The 24,405-nt window shown below is 39.8% G+C and overlaps 2 protein-coding genes across 7 annotated transcripts in view; both read right to left on the reverse strand.

The window, feature by feature from the left end:
* Positions 1 to 24,405, reverse strand: part of BNIP2 (BCL2 interacting protein 2) — a 1,133,240-nt gene that overhangs the window by 776,827 nt on the left and 332,008 nt on the right. The window lies entirely within an intron of this gene.
* ICE2 (interactor of little elongation complex ELL subunit 2) overlaps positions 5,468 to 24,405 on the reverse strand; it is a 60,706-nt gene continuing 41,768 nt past the window's right edge. For all 6 annotated transcript variants that reach the window (XM_050797243.1, XM_050797242.1, XM_050797246.1 and 3 more), the window contains 4 exons: positions 23,223 to 23,307; positions 18,724 to 18,774; positions 15,226 to 15,484; positions 5,468 to 9,598 (listed from right to left, as the gene is read on the reverse strand). In XM_050797243.1, coding sequence (XP_050653200.1) covers positions 9,470 to 9,598; positions 15,226 to 15,484; positions 18,724 to 18,774; positions 23,223 to 23,307 — 524 coding nt within the window. In that variant the 3' untranslated portion in view covers positions 5,468 to 9,469. The remainder of the gene's footprint in view (positions 9,599 to 15,225; positions 15,485 to 18,723; positions 18,775 to 23,222; positions 23,308 to 24,405) is intronic.

A 24,405-nucleotide genomic window follows, 5' to 3' on the forward strand; every position in this document is an offset into this window, starting at 1 on the left:
TTATCATCAAATTTTCACTCACCACATTTAGCATCCATTGATGATTCCTAAATAATTATTACTCTAATGATTTCAAATTGGTGATTTTTCTAATTCCATCATTCCATTTATTGGTTGGCATTCTATCATAGAACAGAATGTTTCCTTCTTCCCTATTTATTCATTTGTATCAGTATGGGATCATAGATTCTTATTTCAGTCAAAGGATTACATTGTTGCTATCATCATTTGATGCTCAAATTTTCCTGAATCTGGGAACTCCTTTAAGCTAGAGTCAATGCATTTCTGATATGGCCCCTCATTTTTTGAGCACTTTCTTTTATTCCTTTATTTATATATTTATTTATTTGAGGCGGAGTCTCACTCTGTTACCCAGGCTGGAGTGCAGTGGCACGATCTCGGCTCAATACAACTTCCGCCTCCCAGGTTGAAGTGATTCTCATGCCTCAGCCTCCCGAGTAGCTGGGATTACAGGCACGTGCCACCACACCTGGCTAATTTTTGTATTTTTAGTAGAGATGGGGTTTCACCATGTTGGTCAGGCTGTTTTTTTTTGTTTTTTTTTTGTTTAAAGGCAGGGTCTCACTCTGTTGCCCAGGCTAGGGTGTAGTGGCATGATCACAGCTCACTGCAGACTTAACCTCTTGGGCTCATGGAATTCTCCCATCTCAGCCTCCCAAGTAACTGGGACCATAGTCACATGCCGCCAAACCCAGTGAATACTTTCTTTCTGATGCAACATGATGTTCCAGATTCATCTTCCATTGATCCTGACCCAGACTTATAATCAGTAATTTCTTCAAGGAGCCCTGGTTTCTTTTAATGAAGAACGGGATATAGAAACCAAGATCTGGGTGTTACATGTGCCATTGCTACTAGATTGTCAGTGCATCTAGACCCTCTCAGCAGAATAAGGAAATATGGGATGGGCACAGTAACTCATGCCTGTAATCCCAGCACTTTGGGAGGCCAAGGCTGGCGGATCACCTGAGATTGGGAGGTCACGACCAGCCTGACCAACACAGAGAAACTCCGTCTCTATTTAAAAAAAAAAAAAAAAAAATTAGCTGGGTGTGGTGACCCATGCCTATAATCCCAGCTGCTGTGGAGGCTGAGGCAGGAGAATCGCTTGAACCCGGGAGGTAGAAGTTGTGGTGAGCCGAGATTGCACCATTGCACTCCAGCCTGGGCAACAAGAGTGAAACTCTGTCTCCAAAAAAAAAAAAAAAAAAAAAAAAAAAAGAAGAAAAAGAAAAAAAAAGAGAAAGAAAAAGGAAATATATATATATGCATATGTACCCACACACCTGTAACTGTTTCTTCATCTCTCTCTCTGTGTATATTAAATACCATGAATTCCCTCTGATACTTCCAATTCCAACTGAATATCACACGGTTTATTTTTGCCTTCCCCTTTCCCATTATCTCTTTTTTTTTTTTTTGGAGATGGATTCTCATTCTGTCTACCAGGCTGCAGTGCAATGGCCAAACTCACCGCAACCTCTGCCTCTCAGGTTCAAGTGATTCTACTGCCTCAGACTCCTGAGTAGCTGGGATTACAGGCATGCGCCACCACCATGCCCAGTTAATTTTTGTATTTTTAATAGAGGCGGGGTTTCACCAGGCTAGCCAGGCTGGTCTCGAACTCCTGACCTCAGGTGATCCACTCACCTCGGCCTCCCAAAGTGTTGGGATTACAGGCGTGAGCCACTGCGCCCAGCCCCCATTATTTGCAAGGAATTTTTTTTTTTTTGGAGACAGAGTTTCGCTCTTGTTTCCCAGGCTGGAGTGCAGTGGCTCAATCTCAGTTCACTGCAACCTCCGCCTCCTGGATACAAGTGATTCTCTTTCCATGCCCCACTAATTTTGTATTTTTAGTAGAGATGGGGTTTCTCCATGTTTTTCAGGCTGACCTTGAACTCCTGACCTCAGGTGATCCACCCGCCTCGGCCTCCCAAAGTGCTGGGATTACAAGCATGAGCCACCGTGCCTGGCCTCGCAATGTATTTCTTTATTTGCTTAACGAACCTGATATGTAACCTAAGTCCAGACCCTTGGCCTTAACAAAGGGGAAGAGGAGTGTCTTAGCCTATTTTGTGCTCCTATAACAGAATACCACAGACAGGGTGATTTATAAAGAACAGAAATTTAATTCTCACAGTTCCAAAGCCCAGGAAGTACAAGATCCAGGCACTTGCATCTAGTATGTGCCTTACTGCGTCCTCACATGGTGGAAGTCAGAACGGCAAGAGCGGATGAATGTTGAATCCTCACGTGACAGTCGATCAGAAGAGGGTGAACCCACCCCCATACATCCTTTTTCATACTGGCCTAATCCATTCATGACCTAGCTGTCTTCCCAAAGGCCACACCTCCCAACGCTGTTGCATTAGAGATTAAGTTTCCAACACATGAATTCTGAAAGGGAATACATTAAAACCATAGCAAGGAGAAAATAAAAAAAGGCCAGCTTGGTCTCAGACACGCAAGCCCCACCTTTCCTGGTGTCACAGCACAAAGATAAGCCCTCAACATAACATGCCTATCTATTCCTCTCCCCTAAGTTGCACACCCACATTTTCAGTGTTCTATAGGACATCCCATTAATTGTTCTGCTGACATTTGGTTGAAAACACAATTTGTCTTTTCACCCCATCCCTATTCTAATATTTTCATTTAAGTCAGTGGCAACACTTAGCAAAAACCTCAGTTGTCTTAGAAACATCTTACTGCATAATTCTATACATACAGCTGGGAGCGGTGGCTCACGCCTGTAATCCCAGCACTTTGGGAGGCCGAGGCGGGCGGATCACGATGTCAGGAGATTGAGACCATCCTGGCTAACAAGGTAAACCCCGTCTCTACTAAAAATACAAAAAATTAGCCGGTCATAGTGGCGGGTGTCTGTAGTCCCAGCTACTAGGCAGGTTGAGGCAGGAGAATGGCGTGAACCCGGGAGGCGGAGCTTGCAGTGAACCGAGATTGCGCCACTGCACACCAGCCTGGGTGACTGAGCGAGACTCCGTCTCAAAATAATAATAATAATTCTATACATACATGCTATTTCGTGGGTCATATTGTTGCTTACTGAGCTATCACACCCCTACCTCCAACCTTATCAGCCGGAGAACATGCACACATCAATAATCTAGATGCTCATTAACTTGCGATGGAATTATATCCAGATTAACTCATCGTGAGTTTAGGTTGAGCACAGTGGCACATACTAATAATTGCATCACTTTGGGAGGCTGAGGTGGATCACTTGAGGTCAGGAGTTCAAGACCAGCCTGAGTAACATACCAGGACCTCATCTCAACAAAAATAATAAACAAACAAATAATAAGTTGAAAATGCATTTAACATACCTAACCTACCAATAAAAAACAGAATGGCTGTATAGATACTTGAAGTATGCTTTCTATTGAATGCACATTGCTTTGGCATCATTGTAAAGCCTAGAAATCATAAGTTGAACCATCATAAGTCAAGACCATCTTCACATATTTACTAAATGTTTGCTGCTTGCCAAGCTTGATTCTAGATACAGGGGAAAATAAGATATGGTTTTTAGGTAAAGTTTTAGCTCATTTATGAGATCTGTTTTGATGCCTACAGATAGAACAACTCCTATCTCTTCATGTAACTGTTACCCATTACAGAAACTAATCACAATATTTACATTTTTGTACCCATTTAGATGTCTGTCTCCTTCTGTGAAACTGTAAACACTGAAAAATGTGTTTTAATTTATCTTTGTATTCCCAACACTTAGCACAATGTCTGTTACCCAGTTGTGACTCAACGTTACAAGTAAACATTCATTTTGAGGATAGGGTGAAATCAGATATCTGCTGCCTCTTAAATAGCTTTCCAATCTATACCTTTTCAATCCACCTGCTGTATGTACAGTTAACACCTCCTTGCCATTGGTCTTTCTCCTTTCTAAATCATTCTTTATATTGTAGCCTTCCTAAAATTCATCATTTTGCTTAAAAGCCTTTAATGCCTCCTCATTGCTTTCCGAATCAAACCAAACTATCTAGGTTTAACGTTCAGTATCTCCTTCTATTGAGCTTCAAACATACCTCCTCAATTTCATCTCCTATTTATCATATTTCACCCCGCCTTTCACATGACCAACTTTGCTATTTCCTAAATCCAGCCCTTCTCATGATTTTCCCTCATGCTGCAATGCTCCACTTCCTTTTGGTTCACATTTTTAACTTGACTTTCAAAGAGCTTCAACGTCATTTCTACTATGCCTTTCTCTGATTTCTGAGTGTCCCTTTTTCTTACTTCTCTGCACTATTGTGTCAGATGATCATTTTCACTTATATTATAGCTAATTATGCATACTTATCTCCCCAACTAGATTAGGAAATACTCTTAAGGCAGAAACCAATCTTATGTTTATCTTTAAATCCCAAGAGATTGGTATAATTTGTTACATCCAATAGATACTCAAAAAATGCATTACCAATTCAACAGAGGACAGGCAAGGTTTTGATAGGTGATAATAAATCCAAGTAGACACAGAATCATGTACAACAGCATGCAGGCAGGGACAAGAATAGCTAATTTATGCAATGTTAAAGCCTGGCTAGAGCAGATGTTGCATTAATGCAGTGCTTGGGACTGGATACTCATGTCATCAATGTGGTTTTGCCCTCCTGGTGTATGTCTTAGGATTATGTGTATATACTCTCCAGTGATGTATATTATTTTTTGAGATGGAGTCTTGCTCTGTCGCCCAGGCTGGAGTGCAGTGGTGCGATCTCAGCTCACTGCAAGCTCCACCTCCCAGGTTCACGCCATTCTCCTGCCTCAGCCTCCCGAGTACTTGGGACAACAGGTGCCTGCCACCACACCTGGCTAATTTTTTGTATTTTTAGTAGAGACAGAGTTTCACTGTGTTAGCCAGGATGGTCTTAATCTCCTGATGTCGTGATCCACCCGCCTCAGCCTTCCAAAGTGCTGGGATTACAGGCGTGAGCCACTGCACCCGGCCTCCAGTGCTGTATATTTTTAAATAAGTAAAATCTAGGATAGGGAGAATAGAAAATATTCCTTCTCCCCAACCCCACAAGAAACAGATTTTGAAGAAAATGGAAGAAAGTCAACCCACTAATCACAGAATCTTTATAAGGGTTCTTCACTTTCAAAACAGCCATAAATTTATACTCGGGCTTTCCTCCTATTTTCTTAAAGAATCAACCAGGCTATAGCTCATATATTAAAGCAAACACATCTGTCAAGGCAAACTCTTGACTGTTTAAATCTGTTTGATGAAGTAATCTAGAGATCCACCCCTCTTAGAAACACAGCTCTGGTTCTTGACTCTTTCAGTAATTTTTTTGTGGCAGGGCAGATCCAAATCCCAGATAGATGCCTTGCAATTGTGTCTGCCATTATATACCTTGATAAGTAGTCTGGACATGAGTGAAGGGGACATGGCAACAGTAGATGGATAAATGAAATGGATCCCCTTTATTTCTACATCTCAACAAGAAACTCAATAAATCCTGATATCAAATACGTTAAGGTTTGATTAAAAACTATATAGCAAAAAACAAAACAAAACAAAAAACTACTATATACCTATAATGCATAGAAAACATCTTAACATCTTTACATGTCCATTAGAAACTACAGACACAGTATGCTCTCCCTCCCCTAAACCTGTTCATAGCATATGTGATTAAATATGTTCACAAATTCTTTCCAAACCTCTCCCTTCAAAGGTGGAGCTTAAGCGTGGGCTTAGCAATTTACTAATCCTTCAGATGACTGCAGCCCCAGCCAAGAGCCTGATTGCAACTTCATGAGAGACCCGGACTTTTGACTTACAGAAACGGTGAGATAATGTTTGTTGTTTTAAGCAGCTAAGTTTTGGGATAATTTATTATTCAGCAAATTGGTTATAACCAATATAGCACACAAACCTAGAATCCAAAAGGAGAAATGACTGAAAAAAAATGAACATTTTAAATTAACTTTCTTCCCACTCTAACCACACTATTTTCTCAATGGGTAACACCATCATTTACTCAGTATCTCAAATGAGAAACCCAGAAGCCATACTTTACTCTCCCGACCCACCACAAAACTGAGTTGTTTTTTTTTTTTTTTTTTTTCCCTATACATCACTTGAGCCCACTCCTACTCTTGCTGCTTTAATTCTGGGCCATTGTCATTTTTCAATTACTACAACACAGGCTCCCAACATTTCTTCATTTCCCAGCTCCACTGCATTCTCTAGACTAATGCCAACAAGAGCCCTTTTCAAATACACATCTGATCTTGTCAGTTAATTAACCTTCACTACTGGTTCCCACATTGCACAGGACAAAGTTCAAATGTCGTAGTATGGTGTTTCTGTCCCTATCCTGTAGTTTTCTCTCATCTCCCACGTTCATAGCCTACAATCTCTCCAACTTTCACCTTTTCATAGGCTGCTTAGTTTCACTTAGTTTTTTTGTGGAAGACCTTTAATTTTTCCCTTAGAAATCCTACTATCTTTAAAAGACTCAGCTCAAGCTCTATCTCAGAAAACCTTAAATATGAAGATCTGGTTGGATGACTTTCTTACTTTATCAAAGCACTTTTTACATAAATCAATATAATGTCTTCCACTAGAATGTGATCTCCTGAAAAAAAAAAACAACACTTTGATATCTACACATTCATACATCTAATATCTGCCAAGCAACTTCATGACAGGCACTGTATTAGGTGTTTACTACTTAATGTTGAACAAAACAAATATGCCCTTGTCCTTGCAGAACTTGTAATCTATAAGAAAAGAGAGAAGTCAAAGAAATATGGTGAGACCTGAAAAAACAATGCTGTGAGAGAGTAACTGTGGGGACCTACTTTGGAGTGCATGGCACACAGTTGCACTCAAACACTTACTGAATTAAAGTGTTTTCAAAGAGGTGTGTATAAATTACACCTTCACTGCTGAGGTATAAGGGGCCAGGTGGATCGCGTCCTTGCTAGCATTAAGTCTCATTTTTTTTTTTTTTAATCTTGCTCATTTTTTGAGATAGGGTCTTGATTTCTCTCCCAGGATGGAGTGCAGTGGTATCATCGTAGCTCACTGCAGCCTCGAACTCCTAGACTCAAGCGATCCTCCCACCTCAACTTCCCAAGTAGCTGGGATTACATCCTGCTAAACATATTGTCAGTTACTTCTTGCTTATAAATTCTCAGTACTAAAAATCAAGAAAAAGAACATAAAGCAAGATCAAATGTATGTTAAAAAAAAAAGGCTTCGCTAAGCATAAGCAAAAAACTAGCTTTATATATGATCAGTGTTATTCAAATATATGGGTAAGATAACACATTTTACAATGTAAAAAGTAATATTTAAAAATTAAAAGGCAAGTCTTTCTGGTATTCAGAAGTCTGAAGCAACCACTGTTCCAGTTTTTTTAAAAGAGCACATTCCATTCTGGTGCACACAAATGTGCATTAAAAATAAATAAAAAAGTAAAAGGGCATTTCAAGGGAATCCCCGCCTCTCCCTTGGCTCACTGCGAAATGATTCACAACCAAAACATTTCTGGGATATATGACTTAAGGAATAAAAAAAACTCAGTGTTTTAAAAAAGGGAATGGCAGGATGAGGAAATGATTTATCAAGATACAATTTTACTAATAACTACTTCTTAAATAACTTAAAAGTTTTATAACAAAAAATCAAAATAAAACAAAACTTAGTAGTTGAAGATATTTTCAACTGTTAAAATATTTGAGGAGATTTTCCGGTCTAATTTCTCAGAAATTAGGCTGAAAGAATAGCCATTCTTTAACATAAAATAGCTAAAAAATTTCAATGCGAAGCAATTATCTAGGATTATAAAACTTGTATTTTACAAATGACATACATAATTTCTGAAAATTTTTGTGTAAGGGTTCTAAAGATTAAACAACCCTGTCCTTTTTTTTAAAATTTTGAGACAGGGTCACACTCTGATACTCAAAGCTGAGTACAGTGGTGCGATCATGACCCACTGTAGCCTCGACTTCCTGGGCCCCAGCAATTCTTCTGCCTCAGCCTTTTGAGTAGCTGGGACTACAGGCACATACCACCACACCCAGCTAACTTTTTTATTAGTAGAGATGAGGTCTATGTTGCCCAGGCTGGTCTCGAACTCCTGGACTCAAGTGATTCTCCTGCCTCAGCCTCTCAAAGTGCTCGGATTACAGGTGTGAACCACTGCGCCCAGCCCTGCCTGTCGTTTCTTAAGTCCAAATTTGCTACAGCAACATCACCTGATTATGCCCTTTTCCAAATTCATCTGTAGGTTTGGAAAACTTAAATCAATCAGTATAGATGAGGATAAAAATAGCTTATGCTGGCCAGGCACGGTGGCTCATGCCTGTAATCCCAGCACTTTGGGAGGCCGACGTGGGCAGATCACAAGGTCAGGAGTTTGAGACCAGCCTGGCAAATACGGTAAAACCCTGTCTCTCCTAAAAATACAAAAAAAAAAAATTAGCCAAGAGGGATGGCGGGTGCCTGTAGTCCCAGCTATTCGGAAGGATGAGGCAGGAGAATCGCTTTAACCTGGGAGGCGGAGGTTGTGGTGAGCTGAGATCATGCCATTGCACTCCAGCCTGGGCAACAGAGCGAGACTCCGTCTCAAAAAAAAAAAAAAAAAAAAAAAAAAAGGCTTATGCTTTACCACATTAACCTTGTCATTTGGAGCAATGACACTGACTTTTTTTCTGGAAAACATACCAATCTCTTTGCTTTCAGCAGTGTATTTCAACACTCAGCTTGAATCTAGAGATAGAGGCATTTGTCATCAAACATGTTACACCATCAAATTTTTTTCTTTTTTTTTTAAACAAACTGATGGTTGCCAAACAAGAAGATACCAATCTGACTTTTCAGAGGCAGGGAGTTTTTATTTTTGGCTTCTTTAATGGAATTTCACCAAGTTTTTAAAGGTATTAACTTTATTAACCTGCAACATTCATCATTTTAAAGGAGTATATAAAAACTGTCAAAATGGGTCAGAAACAAGGTTTCCGATGCTCATAATCATCTTCAGCAGTGGCAACATTTAACTTTTTGAGTCAGTCTCACCAGACTGGCAATATAACTAACACAATACATAATGATTAAGTGTTGTTCTTGATAAAAAAGCAAATTATTTTTCTATTTACAATTTTTAGAAAAGGTTTAATGTAAAAATATTTTTCTTCTTTATATATTTCCCTGCCATGATAATGTTAAAACATATCAAGATCTTCCTTAAACTTTAAGGGCGAAAAGCATAACATTCCATTTTAGTTGAAACATTCCTTCACATAGCCAACACATTTTTTCAAGGCACTCTAGCTACTACAGGAAAAATGTTCCTCTTACCTACTGATTATTTCCCCTCAAACTTTTCTAAATTAAACATTGCTATAACTGTTTTTTTTTTAAATTTAATTTTCCATAGTACAGTCCTCAAGTTATTTTTCTTTTATGTGGAGCCACTCCTTCAGTTTCAACTTGCTGAGCAGGCAAGCAACTGCTTTTGGTTTCTATGGAAACTGGATTCCTGTGGCTGCGTGTAGGCATTCTTGTTCCACCAACCTAAGAGATGAAGCAGAGAACAGAATAGCTTAATGTAACTACAACATACCTATATACAGTCAACTCTGTTGTATTTATACATGTATTAACCACCTTGCAAATGACCTTCTATTTTTAATCTCCAGCTACCTGGCTGTTTCTAAACAAGTTTTAATCTGACACATTTTTAAAGTACTAAACTTTCAAATAACCATCAGAGAAGTGGACAGATCTGAGTAGATGGGGAGAAAAGTGAATGGGGAAACTATTCTCTGTGTTAAATTTATTAGAGGTTGAAAATATAAATTAGAAATCAAGGGAATGACAGGCCTTACGAGTGCCGTGTTTGCAATAATTAAACTGAAGGACAAGAAAAAGGAAGAAGTGAGTAATAGGGAGGGAGGGAAAGAAAATACAAGAAGGTCTGAGGTGGTAAACAGGGAGAAGAAATTACACAGACAAACAAGAAAGACAATAAGAAAGGTAGGGAAGATAAGGAAAGAAAATGGGAAAGAGATAAAGATTAAGAAAGAGGGAAGTAAAAAAAAAAAGGAATTAAAGTATAAGGAAGAGAAAAAGACAAGAACCCAAGTAAAAGGGAAATAGTGAAGGGCTGAAAGAGGAGAGCAAGAAAGAAATAAGAAAAGGGGAAGAAAAAACTGGAAGGGGGAATATAGAGGATGGGCAAACGGGAAGAGGGGGTTAGAGTAGGGGAAGAAACTTTGCTGTGGTTCTACCTTCAAGTCTACCCTTCCTCACCCTCACTTTCTAGCTCACACAGTCAAACGAAGAGAGGTGGGTCTATTTTTTTTTTTCTTTTGATACAGTGTCCCACTCTGTCGCCGAGGCTGGAGGGCAGTTGGCACGATCTCTGCTCACTACAACCTCCACCACCTGATTCAAGTGATTCTCCTGACTCAGACTCCCGAGCGGCTGGGATTACAGGTGTGTGTCACCACGCCTGGCTAACTTTTGTATTCTTAGTAGAGATGGGGTTTCACCATGTTTAGGCTGGTATGGAATTCCTGACCTCAAGTGATCCGCCCGCCTCGGCCTCCCAAAGTGCTGGGATTATGGGCATTAGCCACCGCACCCAGCCAAGGTGGTCTATTCTTAAGACACAATCCCTTGCTATGTAGTCATGTTAAAGATGTGATCTATAAAAAGAGTAATGGAGAAGCCAATCTCACAGAGAAGGACCAAAGCTGTACAGCCTGAAACTATTTCCACAGAGCCTGCCCATATCTGCCTTTATTTTCCCTAGTCACCTTGTTCTCTTCTATTTCTTCATATCCTGTCCAGTGAATTTCAGGCCTGGGACTGATGGGTGATAGTGTAACTCCAAGCACTCTCTCTTTATAATGCTAGCCCAACAGAAATACTACTTGCATTTGCTCCAAGGGGTTACAGGCTCACTGAGAATGGCTCAGACTCTGGCTTCCCTTATTTAATATCTACTGTTCCTTTAAAAAGCATTTTTTTGGGTTTACATTTACGTGACCAGAAAGGACAAACTGAGTAAAGATTTGTTTGTGTGAATCTGATGAACTTTTGTAATATACTGATTAGAAAAGTGCGGTGACTTTTGGATAATCTATGCCACTCCTCACTCAGCTGGTATTTCCTATAAAGGTATACTGACCACGCTAATTCTATGTGTTAAAATCTTTGAGAAAAACAAGCATTTTGAAAACTTCCACTGCAAGACTGTGTGTGTTTGAATGTGTAAAATGAATGTTTATTACAGAAGCTGTAGAAAGAGAAAAAGACTAAGTGTGAAGCTGTTGCAAGAAGACTGGAAGCAGAAGTCAAAAGTAGCCCAGGCAGCAAATGGGACCCTTAAATAGAATGTCTGCTTGATGCAGTAGGAGGCAGAAGCAGGCTCTACTGGCATCTCTCAGGGTTAGTACCAAAGGTACTATCCAAGGATGAGACCTGAGTTCAAGTGGACTTGTGACTATGCGATCACAGTAGAGGCAAAAATGTTTGAATACATTTTTACACCATGAAAATGGGCAGATGATTTCTATTTCATATAGGTCTTACTTCCCTGGTTTCCTGAAAGCTGTGATCTCACCATTGCTGCCAAAACCAGAATCCATATTTGTGCTTAGATTGGTTGGGACTAGAAGGCCCATTCCAATGGCCTGGCTAGGAGGTAGGGAGGAAGATGGGGTAATTCCTCTCAAATATAGGGCTGCATTGTGGGGAGGTGAGTAGATCACCAAAAACTTTCCACTGGCTTTCAAAAATATATCAAACCAAGTATTAGTTATCTAATTGTCCACTGTACCTAATGCTGGGCTCTGCAACAACCTGGGCCTGGATAATCTCGTTAAGTATTTGTTCTTGGACTGAATGCATAAAGCACACTCCGTGATACACATGTAAGTGAATTGTTATTATGTAGCCAAATTGTGAACATATGGAATTTCTCCTTTTCCAAATACAGTCACATTTTGGTCAAAATGAACTGCATGTATAACAGTGGTCCCAAAAGATTATAATGGAGCTGAAAAATTTCTATCATCTAGTGATGTCGCAGCTGTTAGAATATAACAGTGCAATGTATTACCTTGTCTATGTTTAGACATGCAAATACCAGTGTATTACAACTGCATACAGTATTCAGTACAGCAACATGGTGTACAGGTCTGTAGACTACCTAAGAGCAATAGGCTATACCATATGGCCTAGGTGTGTAGTAGACTACACCCTCTAGGTTTGTGTAAGTAAGCTTATGATATTTACACAAAGACAAAATTGCCTAGTGCTGCATTTCTCAGAATTTATCCCTGTCGTTAACTGATACACGACTATAAATTGTGTTCTTACTGTACTAAAGCACATTTTAGACCACATTTAAAAAAGAATCAAATCATTAAAGTATTTCCAAAGTATAAAGCATTCAACACTATTTTAATGTCAGTCTATATCAATAAGGACAGTATATTACTCATTTTTTTTTAGAAATACCTTGCACACACATAATACATTTTTCCTTTCACTTAAAGTTGTTCAATTCCAAGGTATTAAACTGTTCATTTTCACTAAAAAGGAATAAGCCACCCCCACACAGAATTACAGGTTATAGGTGAGAGACTATAATCAGTGTTTCTAAATTAAAAGGAAATCACTCTCCTAGAAAAACACAGATCCTTCAAAAACAGTTCTTCAATTATTTTTAAGTTACTTAAGAAAATGTTTCCTTAGGTTATAAAAGTGACTACTTCTAGTAAACTGGAAACAGACAACCAAAACTGAAGATAAAATAGCTTAAAATGCTAACAAGTAACTTTCTCCATTCTTTCACTTGTCCCAACTTAACATTTGTACTTTCTTGGCCAAAGCTAAGTAGGAATGTACAAGGAGTTCCCATTTCTAAAAGGATACTCCCAAACAGTAACTTAGGGTGGAGAAATGAAAGACATAAACAAACAACCCTGTTTACTTTAAATTATTTAAAAATCCTCACTATTTGCATTCCAGCTGTTTCTCATAAGGATTTGAAGACATTTACCAATTCAGTAAAATATAGACAGTGAAAAGGAAGAATACACAAGTGATAGACGCTCTGGGGCAACCATAATGAGAAGATAACATTCAGACAATAATTCTGACTCAAACACTTTTGGCAGTAAGTAAGGAAAATATACTGGATTTTGTCTCCTGAACACATTCAGAATCATTTGTAGAGAGCAAAACTTTTTTCTTTTCTTTTTTTTTTTTTTGAGGCGGAGTCTGGCTCTGTCGCCCAGGCTGGAGTGCAGTGGCCGGATCTCAGCTCACTGCAAGCTCCGCCTCCCGGGTTTACGCCGTTCTCCCGCCTCAGCCTCCGGAGTAGCTGGGACTACAGGCACCCGCCACCTCACCCGGCTAGTTTTTTGTATTTCTTAGTAGAGATGGGGTTTCACAGTGTTAGCCAGGATGGTCTCGATCTCCTGACCTCATGATCCGCCCGTCTCGGCCTCCCAAAGTGCTGGGATTACAGGCTTGAGCCACCGCACCCAGCCAAAACTTTTTTCTTTCCTTTTCTTTTTTTTTCTTTTTTGAGACAGAGTCTCACTGTGTCGTCCAGGCTGGAGTGCAGTATAGTGATCTTGGCTCACTGCAACCTCTGCCTCCCGGGTTCAAGCAATTCTCCTGCCTTAGCCTCTCCAGTAGCTGGAATTGATTACAGGTGTGCACCATGACGCCCGGCTAATTTTTGGTAGAGATGGGGTTTCACCATGTTGGCCAGCCTGGTCTCAAACTGCTCACCTCAAATGATCTACCCACCTTGGCCTCCCAAAGTGCTGGGATTATAGGCGTGAGCCACCGCACCCAGCCGAGTGCAAAACTTTTCTAACAACTAAACTCGAATTGGAATTTCCTACACAATATACAGAATGAGTGACATAGCAGAGAATATCTCTAGCTATGGGTTTATAAGTTTCAGATAATGTCATTCAACTGTTACTTCTGGCAAGGATTCTATAAAGAGAGTAATATTAATTGTAATTCAGTAAATACGGAGTTACGTAATACTTATCAAAACACAATTTAGTCCTTAATACTTTAGTTGTATTTTTAATTAGACACTCTGTTCACAAACTACTAATACTTCTTTTTCCTCATCCTAATTAACAATGTTGGCCAGGCGTGGTGGCTCACACCTGTAATCCCAGCACTTTGGGTGGCTGAGGCAGGCGGATCACAAGGTCAGGAGATCGAGACTATTCTGGCTAACACGGTGAAACCCCGTCTCCACTAAAAATAAGAAAATTAGCTAGGCATGGTGGCGGGCGCCTGTAGTCCCAGCTACTTGGGAGGCTGAGGCAGGAGAAGGGCATGAACATGGGAGGCAGAGCTTGCAGTGAGCTGAGATCGAGCCACTGCACTCCAGCCTGGAAGTGAGACTCCGTCTCAAAAAAAAAATAAAATAAAAAGTTTAATTACATCATAATTTATTACATGTACTCTTCCGCAAATTGCCTAAAATATTTAATGAAATGAAACTCAGTATATATAAACAAAAATTTAAAAAAACCCCCACAATTTTGCTTTTCATAGGAATATAAGGACTTAACTACTTGGATGCCTTACCCACACACCCACTGTGTAAGCTAAGAGAGTTTTCTTTTTTATTTTTTTTTTGAGATGGAGTCTCACTCTGTCCCCCAAGCTGGAGTGCAGTGGCTGGATCTCAGTTCACTGCAAGCTCCGCCTCCCGGGTTCACGCCATTCTCCTGCCTCAGCCTCCCGAGTAGCTGGGACTATAGGCGCCCGCCACCTTGCCCAGCTAGTTTTTTGTCTTTTTTTAGTAGAGACGGGGTTTCACCGTGTTAGACAGGATGGTCTCGATCTCCTGACCTCGTGATCCGCCCGTCTCGGCCTCCCAAAGTGCTGGGACTACAGGCTTGAGCCACTGCGCCCGGCTGAGAGTTTTCTTTAGTTGACTTATAAATCTTGCCAAAATAGAAAGTTCCACTACCATGTAGACTGGACTCACTACGGCATACAACTTTATCCTTCCTATGGATATAGTTTTTAGAATGGTGCTGTGATTAATATGACAATGAGAATATCAGGTTGAAATATGGTAAAGTCTGTGAAATAGACGAATAATAAACAACCTAATGAACCTTTAACTTCAAAAAAGATCTTACCTTTTGTTGTGTTGTGGTATCCAGTGATTTAGGTGGAAAAGTACAAGGTATTCTTCCATGATGGATATGATATGGTAATAACAGGCTGGGATCTAATGGGACCCAGGGAACTGAGAGACTGGAAGGTACACCAGGAAGGCCGCAATGTGTTTTATACAAATTGTATGCTGTCCTAGTAACTTTTCCATCAGAGGCCTTATAGATCAGGAGTGAAGAATCTTCTGCTGCATGAGATAACAAGTAGGAACCCTCCTGCAAGCTAAATCCACACAATGAAACTCAACCCACTGGCTCACTGTGTCAATTTCAACAGCACTTTCTTAATCATAATCTATTAGTAAAACTGAAAATTATGAGAAGATCACACCACCTCTAAAACTTATGATAAAATAAGATTTAAGAAATCTTTAAATTTTTATGCTTTTTAAGCAACTAATTTTAATTCTTACTCCAAAGTTCAGAATAGTTGATCATTTTCTTTTTGCTTTTATAGCAATTTGTAAGTTTTCATTTAATGGGAAACAAAGAGTGTGCCTAATTCTCTAATCCATAGATTAGACATTTATAGGTATCTATACTGAAAAGCATTCCTACAGCATTTTCATTCATTTAACACTGCAACTATTGTGTACCTAATAATAGACAGATGACTAGATACAAAAGTGAAGGTGACATGTTGGCTACATTGAGTAGTTTAAAATAAAGTGGAAGAAACAGTCAATGGAACAATCACGATACAACAAGAGGTGCTATGAGGATAACAGAGACAACAGCAGCTAGCGGGTATTAAATGTTTATTATGAGCTAACTACTGTATTATAGCTTCACATCTATTTTCTCATTAGATCTTCCACAATAAACCTTCAAGGCATATTAATTTAGGGTGATAAATAAACAAATTAGAGATGCTAAGCAATGTGCCCAAAGTTCTGAGTGTAGGCTTAGATATAAACCCAGGCATTTGAACTCCACAGGCCACACCCTTAATCACGATCCTCTACTGTAGCAATAACCAGCTATGTTGAACATCAAAACCACATTTTTCCTTTCTCCTTAGAAAGCTTTAAATAATTCAGTGTACATCATAAAGAACTAAAGGGATATGAATAAATACATTGTGCTTTCTTGGGATTACACAGTCCTCTGGATCAAAGATGTTAAGGAGAACATCCATTCTTTACCACAATATATTATTAAAAAAGAAAGATTTATCATACTTTAGCTATAAAGATTTGCCTATAAACCTATTAAGTTACATTTTCATCAATTTTTAAACTGAAAATAGGTGTTGACAATTGCTCTTATCCTCTGGAAATTTTTTTCCCAATAACTTTCATATTTCCATATAAAGAAATGAATAATTATTTGATAGGAATAAATAACATTTCAAAGATTGAGCTTTAATCAATGAAAATCATGTATCTTAACTACCTCCACTAAAAATGAAGAAAGCTTTCGTTTACAGAAGAATGTATTAATATTTAATTCATGGAGAATGAGAGATACTCTAAGAAGGAGTATCTTACAAGTGCCGTACATGTCTAATGTATATGGATGAATATAAACTATGGTAGGTGGAATAATGGCCTCCTAAAAATGTTTATGTTCCAAACCTGGAACCTATGAATATGTTACATGGCCAAAGGGAATTAAGGTAGCACATGGAATTAAGGTTGCTAATCAACTGACTTTAAAATGGTCAAATTTTACTAATCACAATAGCCCTTAAATATGCAAGAAGAAGGCAGAAGAGACTCAGAGGGAGATGTGACTTAACTTGGCTTTGTAACTTTGAAGATGGAGGAAGGGAGCTACAAGCCAAGGGATGCAGGTGGCCTCTAGAAGCTACAAAAGGCAAGGAATAGATCCTTCCCAGAGCCTACAGAAAGGAATGTAGCTTTGCCAATGCCCTGATTTTGACTCAGTGAACCCTGTTAGACCTCTGACTTGAGAACTGCAAAATAATAAATTTGTGTTGTTTTATAACATTAATTTTGTGGTAATTTGTTATAGCCACAATATAAAGCTAATACACAAACTAAATAAAATATTGATAATAAAATTTCAAAAAACATCTGGCAAATTTCATGCAAAAGCTTTATATGTAACATGAAGAACAGAATATATAAAACAAAAATCCTGTCACATAATCACAGAATATCAGAACTGAAAAGTACCTAGGAAGTTATTGCACTTGACACCATCATTTTACAAATAAGTAAACTGACATCAGGTTGGATAACAGAATTCTTCAGAACTAGAACTTTGAGATTTTGGCTGTAAGTTCAGATTCAAGTTGTTTTCAAGTTTAACCTTTGGTAAGGGCATAAGAGAAGGAATGCAAACATTCATATAACAAAATAGTTTGATGTATCACCGGGGAAAAATCCATATTCTAAGACTTGCCATGGACCTAAATGACTGTTCATTTAGCTCTATGTTCTTTCTTTCTTTTTTTTTTTTTTTTTGAGAGGGAGTCTCACTCTGTCGCCCAGGCTGGAGTGCAGTGGCACATCTCAGCTCTGCAATCCTGCCTCCCGGGTTCAAGTGATTCTCCTGCCTCAGCCTCCTGAGTAGCTGGGATTACAGGTGCACACCACAACACCCAGCTAATTTTTTTTGTATTTTTAGTACAGATGGGGTTTCACCATGTTGGCCAGGATAGTCTCGATCTTCTGACCTCGTGATCCACCTGCCTCAGCCTCCCAAAGTGCTGGGATTACAGGTGTGAGCCACTGTGCTCGGCCTCTATGATCTTTTTTTTAGTCTTGAAAGTGAAAATAATATAGCCATGGTGGGCTGAATAATGGTCCCCCACCATGATATCCATATGCTAATCACCAGAACCTGTGACTGTATTACATTTAATGGTTTTGCAGGTGTGATTAAATTAAGACTTTTGAGATGAGGGGATTATCCCAAATTATGTGAGAAGGCCCAAAGTAATCACCAGGAACCTTATAAAAGGGAGGCAGAGGAAGATATTACCACAAAAGGGGAGAAGGCAATGTGATGTAGACACAGAGATCCAAGTGACATGCCCTGATGATGGAGGAAAGAGCCACAAGTCAAGGAATACAGGTGGTCAGTAGAAACTGAAAAAGGTAAAGAAATGATTCTTTCCTCAGTCTTCAGAAAGGACCAGCCCTGTTGACTTTTACCCGGTGAAACTGATTTTGGATTTCTGACCTCAAGAACTAAAAAGAGAATAAATTTGTTTTGTTTTAAGCCACCAAGTTAGTGGCAATGTGTTACAGCTGCAATAGAAAAACAACACAATAATAGACTTACAGGAAAATGTAATTGCAAGCTCATTAAAGCCAGATACTATCATATTATCTTATATTTTTACAATATAAATTTTTACATTTGACATAATAATTTTTGCATTTCTAGGTTATTTAGTCTCTATTCCTAACAGCACATTTTCAAAGTTTCTAAGAATTTTCATCTAAGAAAATCAGACATATCAAAGCAAAATGCCTAAAAAATACTTACCTACTTAATTTCTTTAGAATGTGTTGGAGGATGTTAAATAAATTGGAAATCCTAAGAAATAAAAGAAATTCATGTAAAATGAAACTGCAAAAAACTTACTTTTAGCAATTATAGCTCCTCAGGCAGAGAAATGCCCTCAATAACAACAACAAAAACAGCAGATGAGATAATGTAAAACAAAACATATTGAAACTTATTTCTATTAGGATTAAATTATGATATTTACTTAATTTTTGCCATTTCTTTTTTTTTTTTTTTTTTTTTGAGACAGAGTCCTGCTGTGTAGACTAGGCTGGAGTGAGTGCAGTGACATGATCTCTGCTCACTGCAACCTCCACCTCCCAGAATCAAGTGATTCTCTTTTTTTTTTTTTTTTTTTTTGAGACGGAGTCTCACTCTGTCGCCCGGGCTGGAGTACAGTGGCCGGATCTCAGCTCACTGCAAGCTCCGCCTCCCGGGTTTACGTCATTCTCCTGCCTCAGCCTCCCGAGTAGCTGGGACTACAGGCGCCCACCACCTCGCCCGGCTAGTTTTTTGTATTTTTTTAGTAGAGACGGGGTTTCACTGTGTTAGCCAGGATGGTCTCGATCTCCTGGCCTCGTAATCCGCCCGTCTCGGCCTCCCAAAGTGCTGGGATTACAGGCTTGAGCCACCGCGCCCGGCCTCAAGTGATTCTCTTGCCTCAGCCTCTCAAATAGCTGGGACTACAGGCATGTGCCACCACGCCCAGCTAATTTTTTGTATTTTTAGTAGAGATGGGGTTTCACCATGTTGGCCAGGCTGGTCTTGAATTCCTGACCTCAGGTCATCCACCTGCCTCGGCCTCCCAAAGTGCTGGCATGAGCCACGGCGTCCGGCCAATTTTTGTCATTTCATGATTTCCTTTCATTATCATAATGTATTTGGCTTTTTGTGAGTCAGAGCAGTTGTAAAGAGATCACTATTTTATGTTCAAATTATATACTTAAAAAAAAAACACGGCTGGGCACGGTGGCTCAAGCCTGTAATCCCAGCACTTTGGGAGGCCAAGGTGGGCAGATTATGAGGTCAGGAGATCGAGACCATCCTGGCTCACATGGTGAAACCCTGTCTCTACTAAAAATACAAAAAATTAGCCGGGCGTGGTGGCGGTTGCCTGTAGTCCCAGCTACTCGGGAGGCTGAGACAGGAGAATGGCATGAACCCGGGAGGGACAGCTTGCAGTGAGCTGAGATCGCGCCACTGTACTCCAGTCTGGGCAACAGAGCGAGACTCCACCTCAAAAAAAAAAAAAAAAAAAAAAAAAAAAGAGGTCTTTAGTAAAGCTAATATGCCTAAGAGTTTGTCTTTCAGAGATGGTGGTGAATTAGCTTCCAAAAAAATTGACAAGTATGTTAAACCTGTGATGACAGAGAAGCCACTCACTCGTGATAGGATAGCTAAAGGGAAATACAAGTTTTTTTTTTTGAGACAGTCTCGCTCTGTAGCCTAGGCTGGAGTGCAGTGGCGTGATCTTGGCTCACTACAAGTTCTGCCTCCCGGGTTCACACCCTTCTCCTGCCTCAGCCTCCCGAGTAGCTGGGACTATAGGTGCCTGCCACCACGCCTGGCTAATTTTTTGTATTTTTAGTGGAGATGGGGTTTCACCATGTTAGCCAGGCTGGCCTTGATTTCCTAACGTGATCCACCCACCTCGGCCTCCCAAAGTGCTGGGATTACAGGCCTGAGCCACTGCGCCTGGCCAAATACAGGTATTATTTTAAAAATTTCTTCAGTAGTTCTTCTAGACCTGAAGTCCGTCCATCGGTCCTTTCTTTCTTTCTTTTCTTCTCTCTCTCTCTCCCTCCCTATTTTTATTTTTTTGAGACGGAGTCTCATTCTTTTTGCCCAGGTTGGAGTGCAGTGGCACGATCTCGGCTCACTGCAACCTCCGCCTCCTGGGTTCAAGCCATTCTCCTGCCTTAGCCACCCAAGTAGCTGGAATTGCAGGTGTCCACCACCACGCCTGGCTAATTTTTGTATTTTTAGTAGAGATGGGGTTTCACCATGTTGTCCAGGCTGGTCTCGAACTCCTGACCTCAAGTGATCTTCCTGACACAGCCTCCCGAAGTGCAGGGATTACAGGCATGAGCCACTGTGCCCGACCTCCTCCTTTCTTTTTTTAAAAAATGTTTTTCTTTGGGAAAAGCAAGGCAGGTACAGACTAGGGTATGGAAAAGCTTTTCTATTCACATATATAAAAAAGAGTTACTGTTCAAGAGAAGCAGTCCTTGTAATAGAAGCAGACATACTGAAGCAGGCAGAGAGTTCAAATTTGGATCTGGGACCCTTAAAAAACTATGTCAAACCTGTGAAGGCTGGAACTATGCAGTTAGTAGAAGTCAGAACCATTTCTTCTCTTAAGTAGGAATCAAACATATTAACTGCCAAGGCTGCAACTAGCTTAGCCGTGTGCTCTAGGGAACACCACTCTAATATTTCCTCATATATAAAATGGAGATAATACTACCACCAGCCTTTCCTAGGAATTTGTGAGATGAAAATGAGATAATGTTCATAAGTTATTTTCCTTTGCATTTAGACATTTAGAGTTCTGAGCACGATAAATTCATTTCAGTCTCGTGTATAGTAACGCTTAGTAGAAGGGCAAACTTTGAGAAGTTAGACTGTCAGAGTTTTTCACTGTACTATCCTTTCCCTTTCCTGTAATGGAATAAAATGTTTGCTTCCCATGCACAGTGGCCACTTTGGCTGTAGCCTCCCTTGTCTTAAGTAGAAGGGCTGGTGCTACTGGCATTATATTTAATTTGGAGATGGAGATAATATAAACAGATCACAAATTGGGTCTGGGCTCCATCAATGGATGAATGAATAAAGAAAATGTGATTACAGACACACACACACATACACACATACACACACACACACCTACACACACACACAGAGGTATATTCAGCCATAAAAGAAATGAAATTCTGGCCCGGTGCAAGTGGCTCAAGCCTGTAATCCCAGCACTTTGGGAGGTCGAGATGGGCGGATCACAAAGTCAGGAGATCGAGACCATCCTGGCTAACGCGGTGAAACCCCATCTCTACTAAAAAAATACAAAAAACTAGCCGGGCGAGGTGGCGGCTCCTGTAGTCCCAGCCACTCGGGAGGCTGAGGCAGGAGAATGGCGTGAACCCCGGAGGCGGTGCAGTGAGCTGAGATCTGGCCACTGCACTCCAGCCTGCACGACAGAGCGAGACTCCGACTCAAAAAAAAAAAAAAAAAAAAAAAAAAAAGAGAAAAAAAAAGAAATGAAATTCTGGTATTTGCATCATGGATAGAACTGGAAGTCGTTACATAAACCAGGCACAGAAAGACAAATACTGCATGCTGTCAATCATATGTGGAAGCCAAAAAAAGTGGATCTCATGGAGATACAGAATAGCAGTTACAAGAGGCTGAGAAGGAAATGGATGGGAGAAATGAGAAGTTGGTTAAGGGGTTAGACAGGAGGAGTAACTTCTAGTATTCAATACCATAGTAGGGAAATTACAATTCATAATAATTTAGTGTATATATCAAAATAGCTAGAAGGGAAGAATTGTAATGTTACTAACACAAAGATAAATGTTTGAGGTGAAGGATATTCCAATTATCTTGATTTGGTCATTACACATTGTATATAGGTATTAAAATATCACATGTAAGGCTGGGTATGGTGGCTCACACCTGTAATCTCAGCACTTTGGGAGGCCGAGGCGGGCAGATCACCTAAGATCGGGAGTTCGAGACCAGCCTGACCAATATGGAGAAACCCTATCTCTATTAAAAATACAAAATTAGCTGGGCATGGTGGTGCATGCCTATAATCCCAGCTACTCGGAAGGCTGAGGCAGTAGAATTGCTTGAACCCGGGAGGTGGAGGTTGCAGTGAGCCAAGATTGCACCATTGCATTCCAGCCTGGGCAAAAAGAGTGAAACTCCATCTAAAAAAAAAAAAAAAAAAAAATCACATGTACCCCAAAATATATATAACCGTCATCTATCAATAAACAAACAAAAACAAAACAAAACATACTGCTGCTCAGGCATGGTGATTCATGCCTGTAATCCCAGCATTTTGGGAGCCTGAGGCAGGCAGATTGCTTGAGTTCAGGAGTTTGAAAACAGCCCAGGCAACATGGTGAAACCCTGTCTCTACGAAAAATACAAAAATGAGCTGGGCATGCTGCTGCATGCCTGTAGTCCCTACTCAGGAGGCTGAGGTGGGAGGATCCCTTGAACCAGGGAGGCTGAGGCTGCAGTGAGCCGAGATCACACCACTGCACTCCAGCCTGGGTGACAGAAAGAGACTCTGTCTCAAAAACACAAAGAACAAAAACAAGACAAAACAAAACTGGGTCCAATGAGACCTCTATACATAAAAGGATTAAAAGTCTTGAAAATACTTTAAGCTTAAACAATATTTAAAGAAAAATTAATGATCACATCAACAAGTTTTTCAATTCTCACCACAAAGTAAACTTTCTTACTTGAGTGCTGAAAGCTTTTCTTTTAATTCTTCTGAAGTAATTTCTTCCAGCAGAAAAAGTTTTGAAGTAAATGCATCAATATGCCCTAAAATAAAATATCAAACTTAAAAAGAACAAGCAATTGCAGTATTTAGAAAACAAAAAACCAAGTTATCCTGTCTCCTTAAAGATGCTTTTACAAATTTTAATAACTGTAAATAAATTTTATATTTAGTAGAAATATACATTTTATTAAGTCTTAAGTACAGCTATATTTTAAAATGACATAATTCAGATTATAAAACATTTATATTCATTCTAAAATATTTGCTGAATATATAAAAGTTTACACATGTCCAAACATACAAAATCATTTCAAAGCCTACAATTTATGAACAACAACTATTAAAATACTGGTGTTTCTAATTCCTATTAAAGTTACATTTGTATGGCGTTTGTGAGGAGAAATAAGTACATATTATGAAAACAAGCAGATAAAATCAAATGTACAGGGGCTTTCTAAGACACACTTGGTTCTGAAGGTAAAAATTAGATTATGAAAATCTGGCTTCATATTTTTTAATTAGGCTGAGACAGTGGCTCATACCTGTAATCCCAGCACTTTGGGAGGCTGAGGCAGGCAGATCACCTGAGGTCAGGAGTTCGAGACCAGCCTGGCCAACATAGTGAAACCTCAGCTCTACTAAAAATATTAAAAAATTAGCCAGGCATGGTGGTGGGCGCCTGTAATCCCAGCTACTTGGAAGGCTGACACAGGACAATTGTTTGAACCCAGGAGACGGAGGTTGCAGTGAGCCGATACAGTGCCACTGCACTCCAGCCTGGGCGACAGAGTAAGACTCTGTCTCAGAAAAAAAAATTTATTAAAGCACACTGTAAGATTTCCTACAGTTTAAAAAAAAAAAATCAAAGCAGTCAGTTCCAAGTCTTACTTTTTGAGACAAAGTTTCGCTCTTGTTGCCCAGGCTGGAGTGCAGAGGCATGATCTTGGCTCACTGCAACCTCCGCCTCCTGGGTTCAAGCGATTCTCCTGCCTCAGCCTGCCATGTAGACGGGATTACAGGTGCCCACCACCAGGCCCGGCTAACTTTTTGTATCTTTAGTAGATACTGGGTTTCATCACATTGGTGAGGCTGGTCTTGAACTCCTGACGTCAGGTGATCCACCTGCTTCAGCCTCCCAA

The sequence above is a fragment of the Macaca thibetana genome, chromosome 7, assembly GCF_024542745.1.
Source record: "Macaca thibetana thibetana isolate TM-01 chromosome 7, ASM2454274v1, whole genome shotgun sequence".
Lineage (NCBI taxonomy): Eukaryota > Metazoa > Chordata > Mammalia > Primates > Cercopithecidae > Macaca > Macaca thibetana.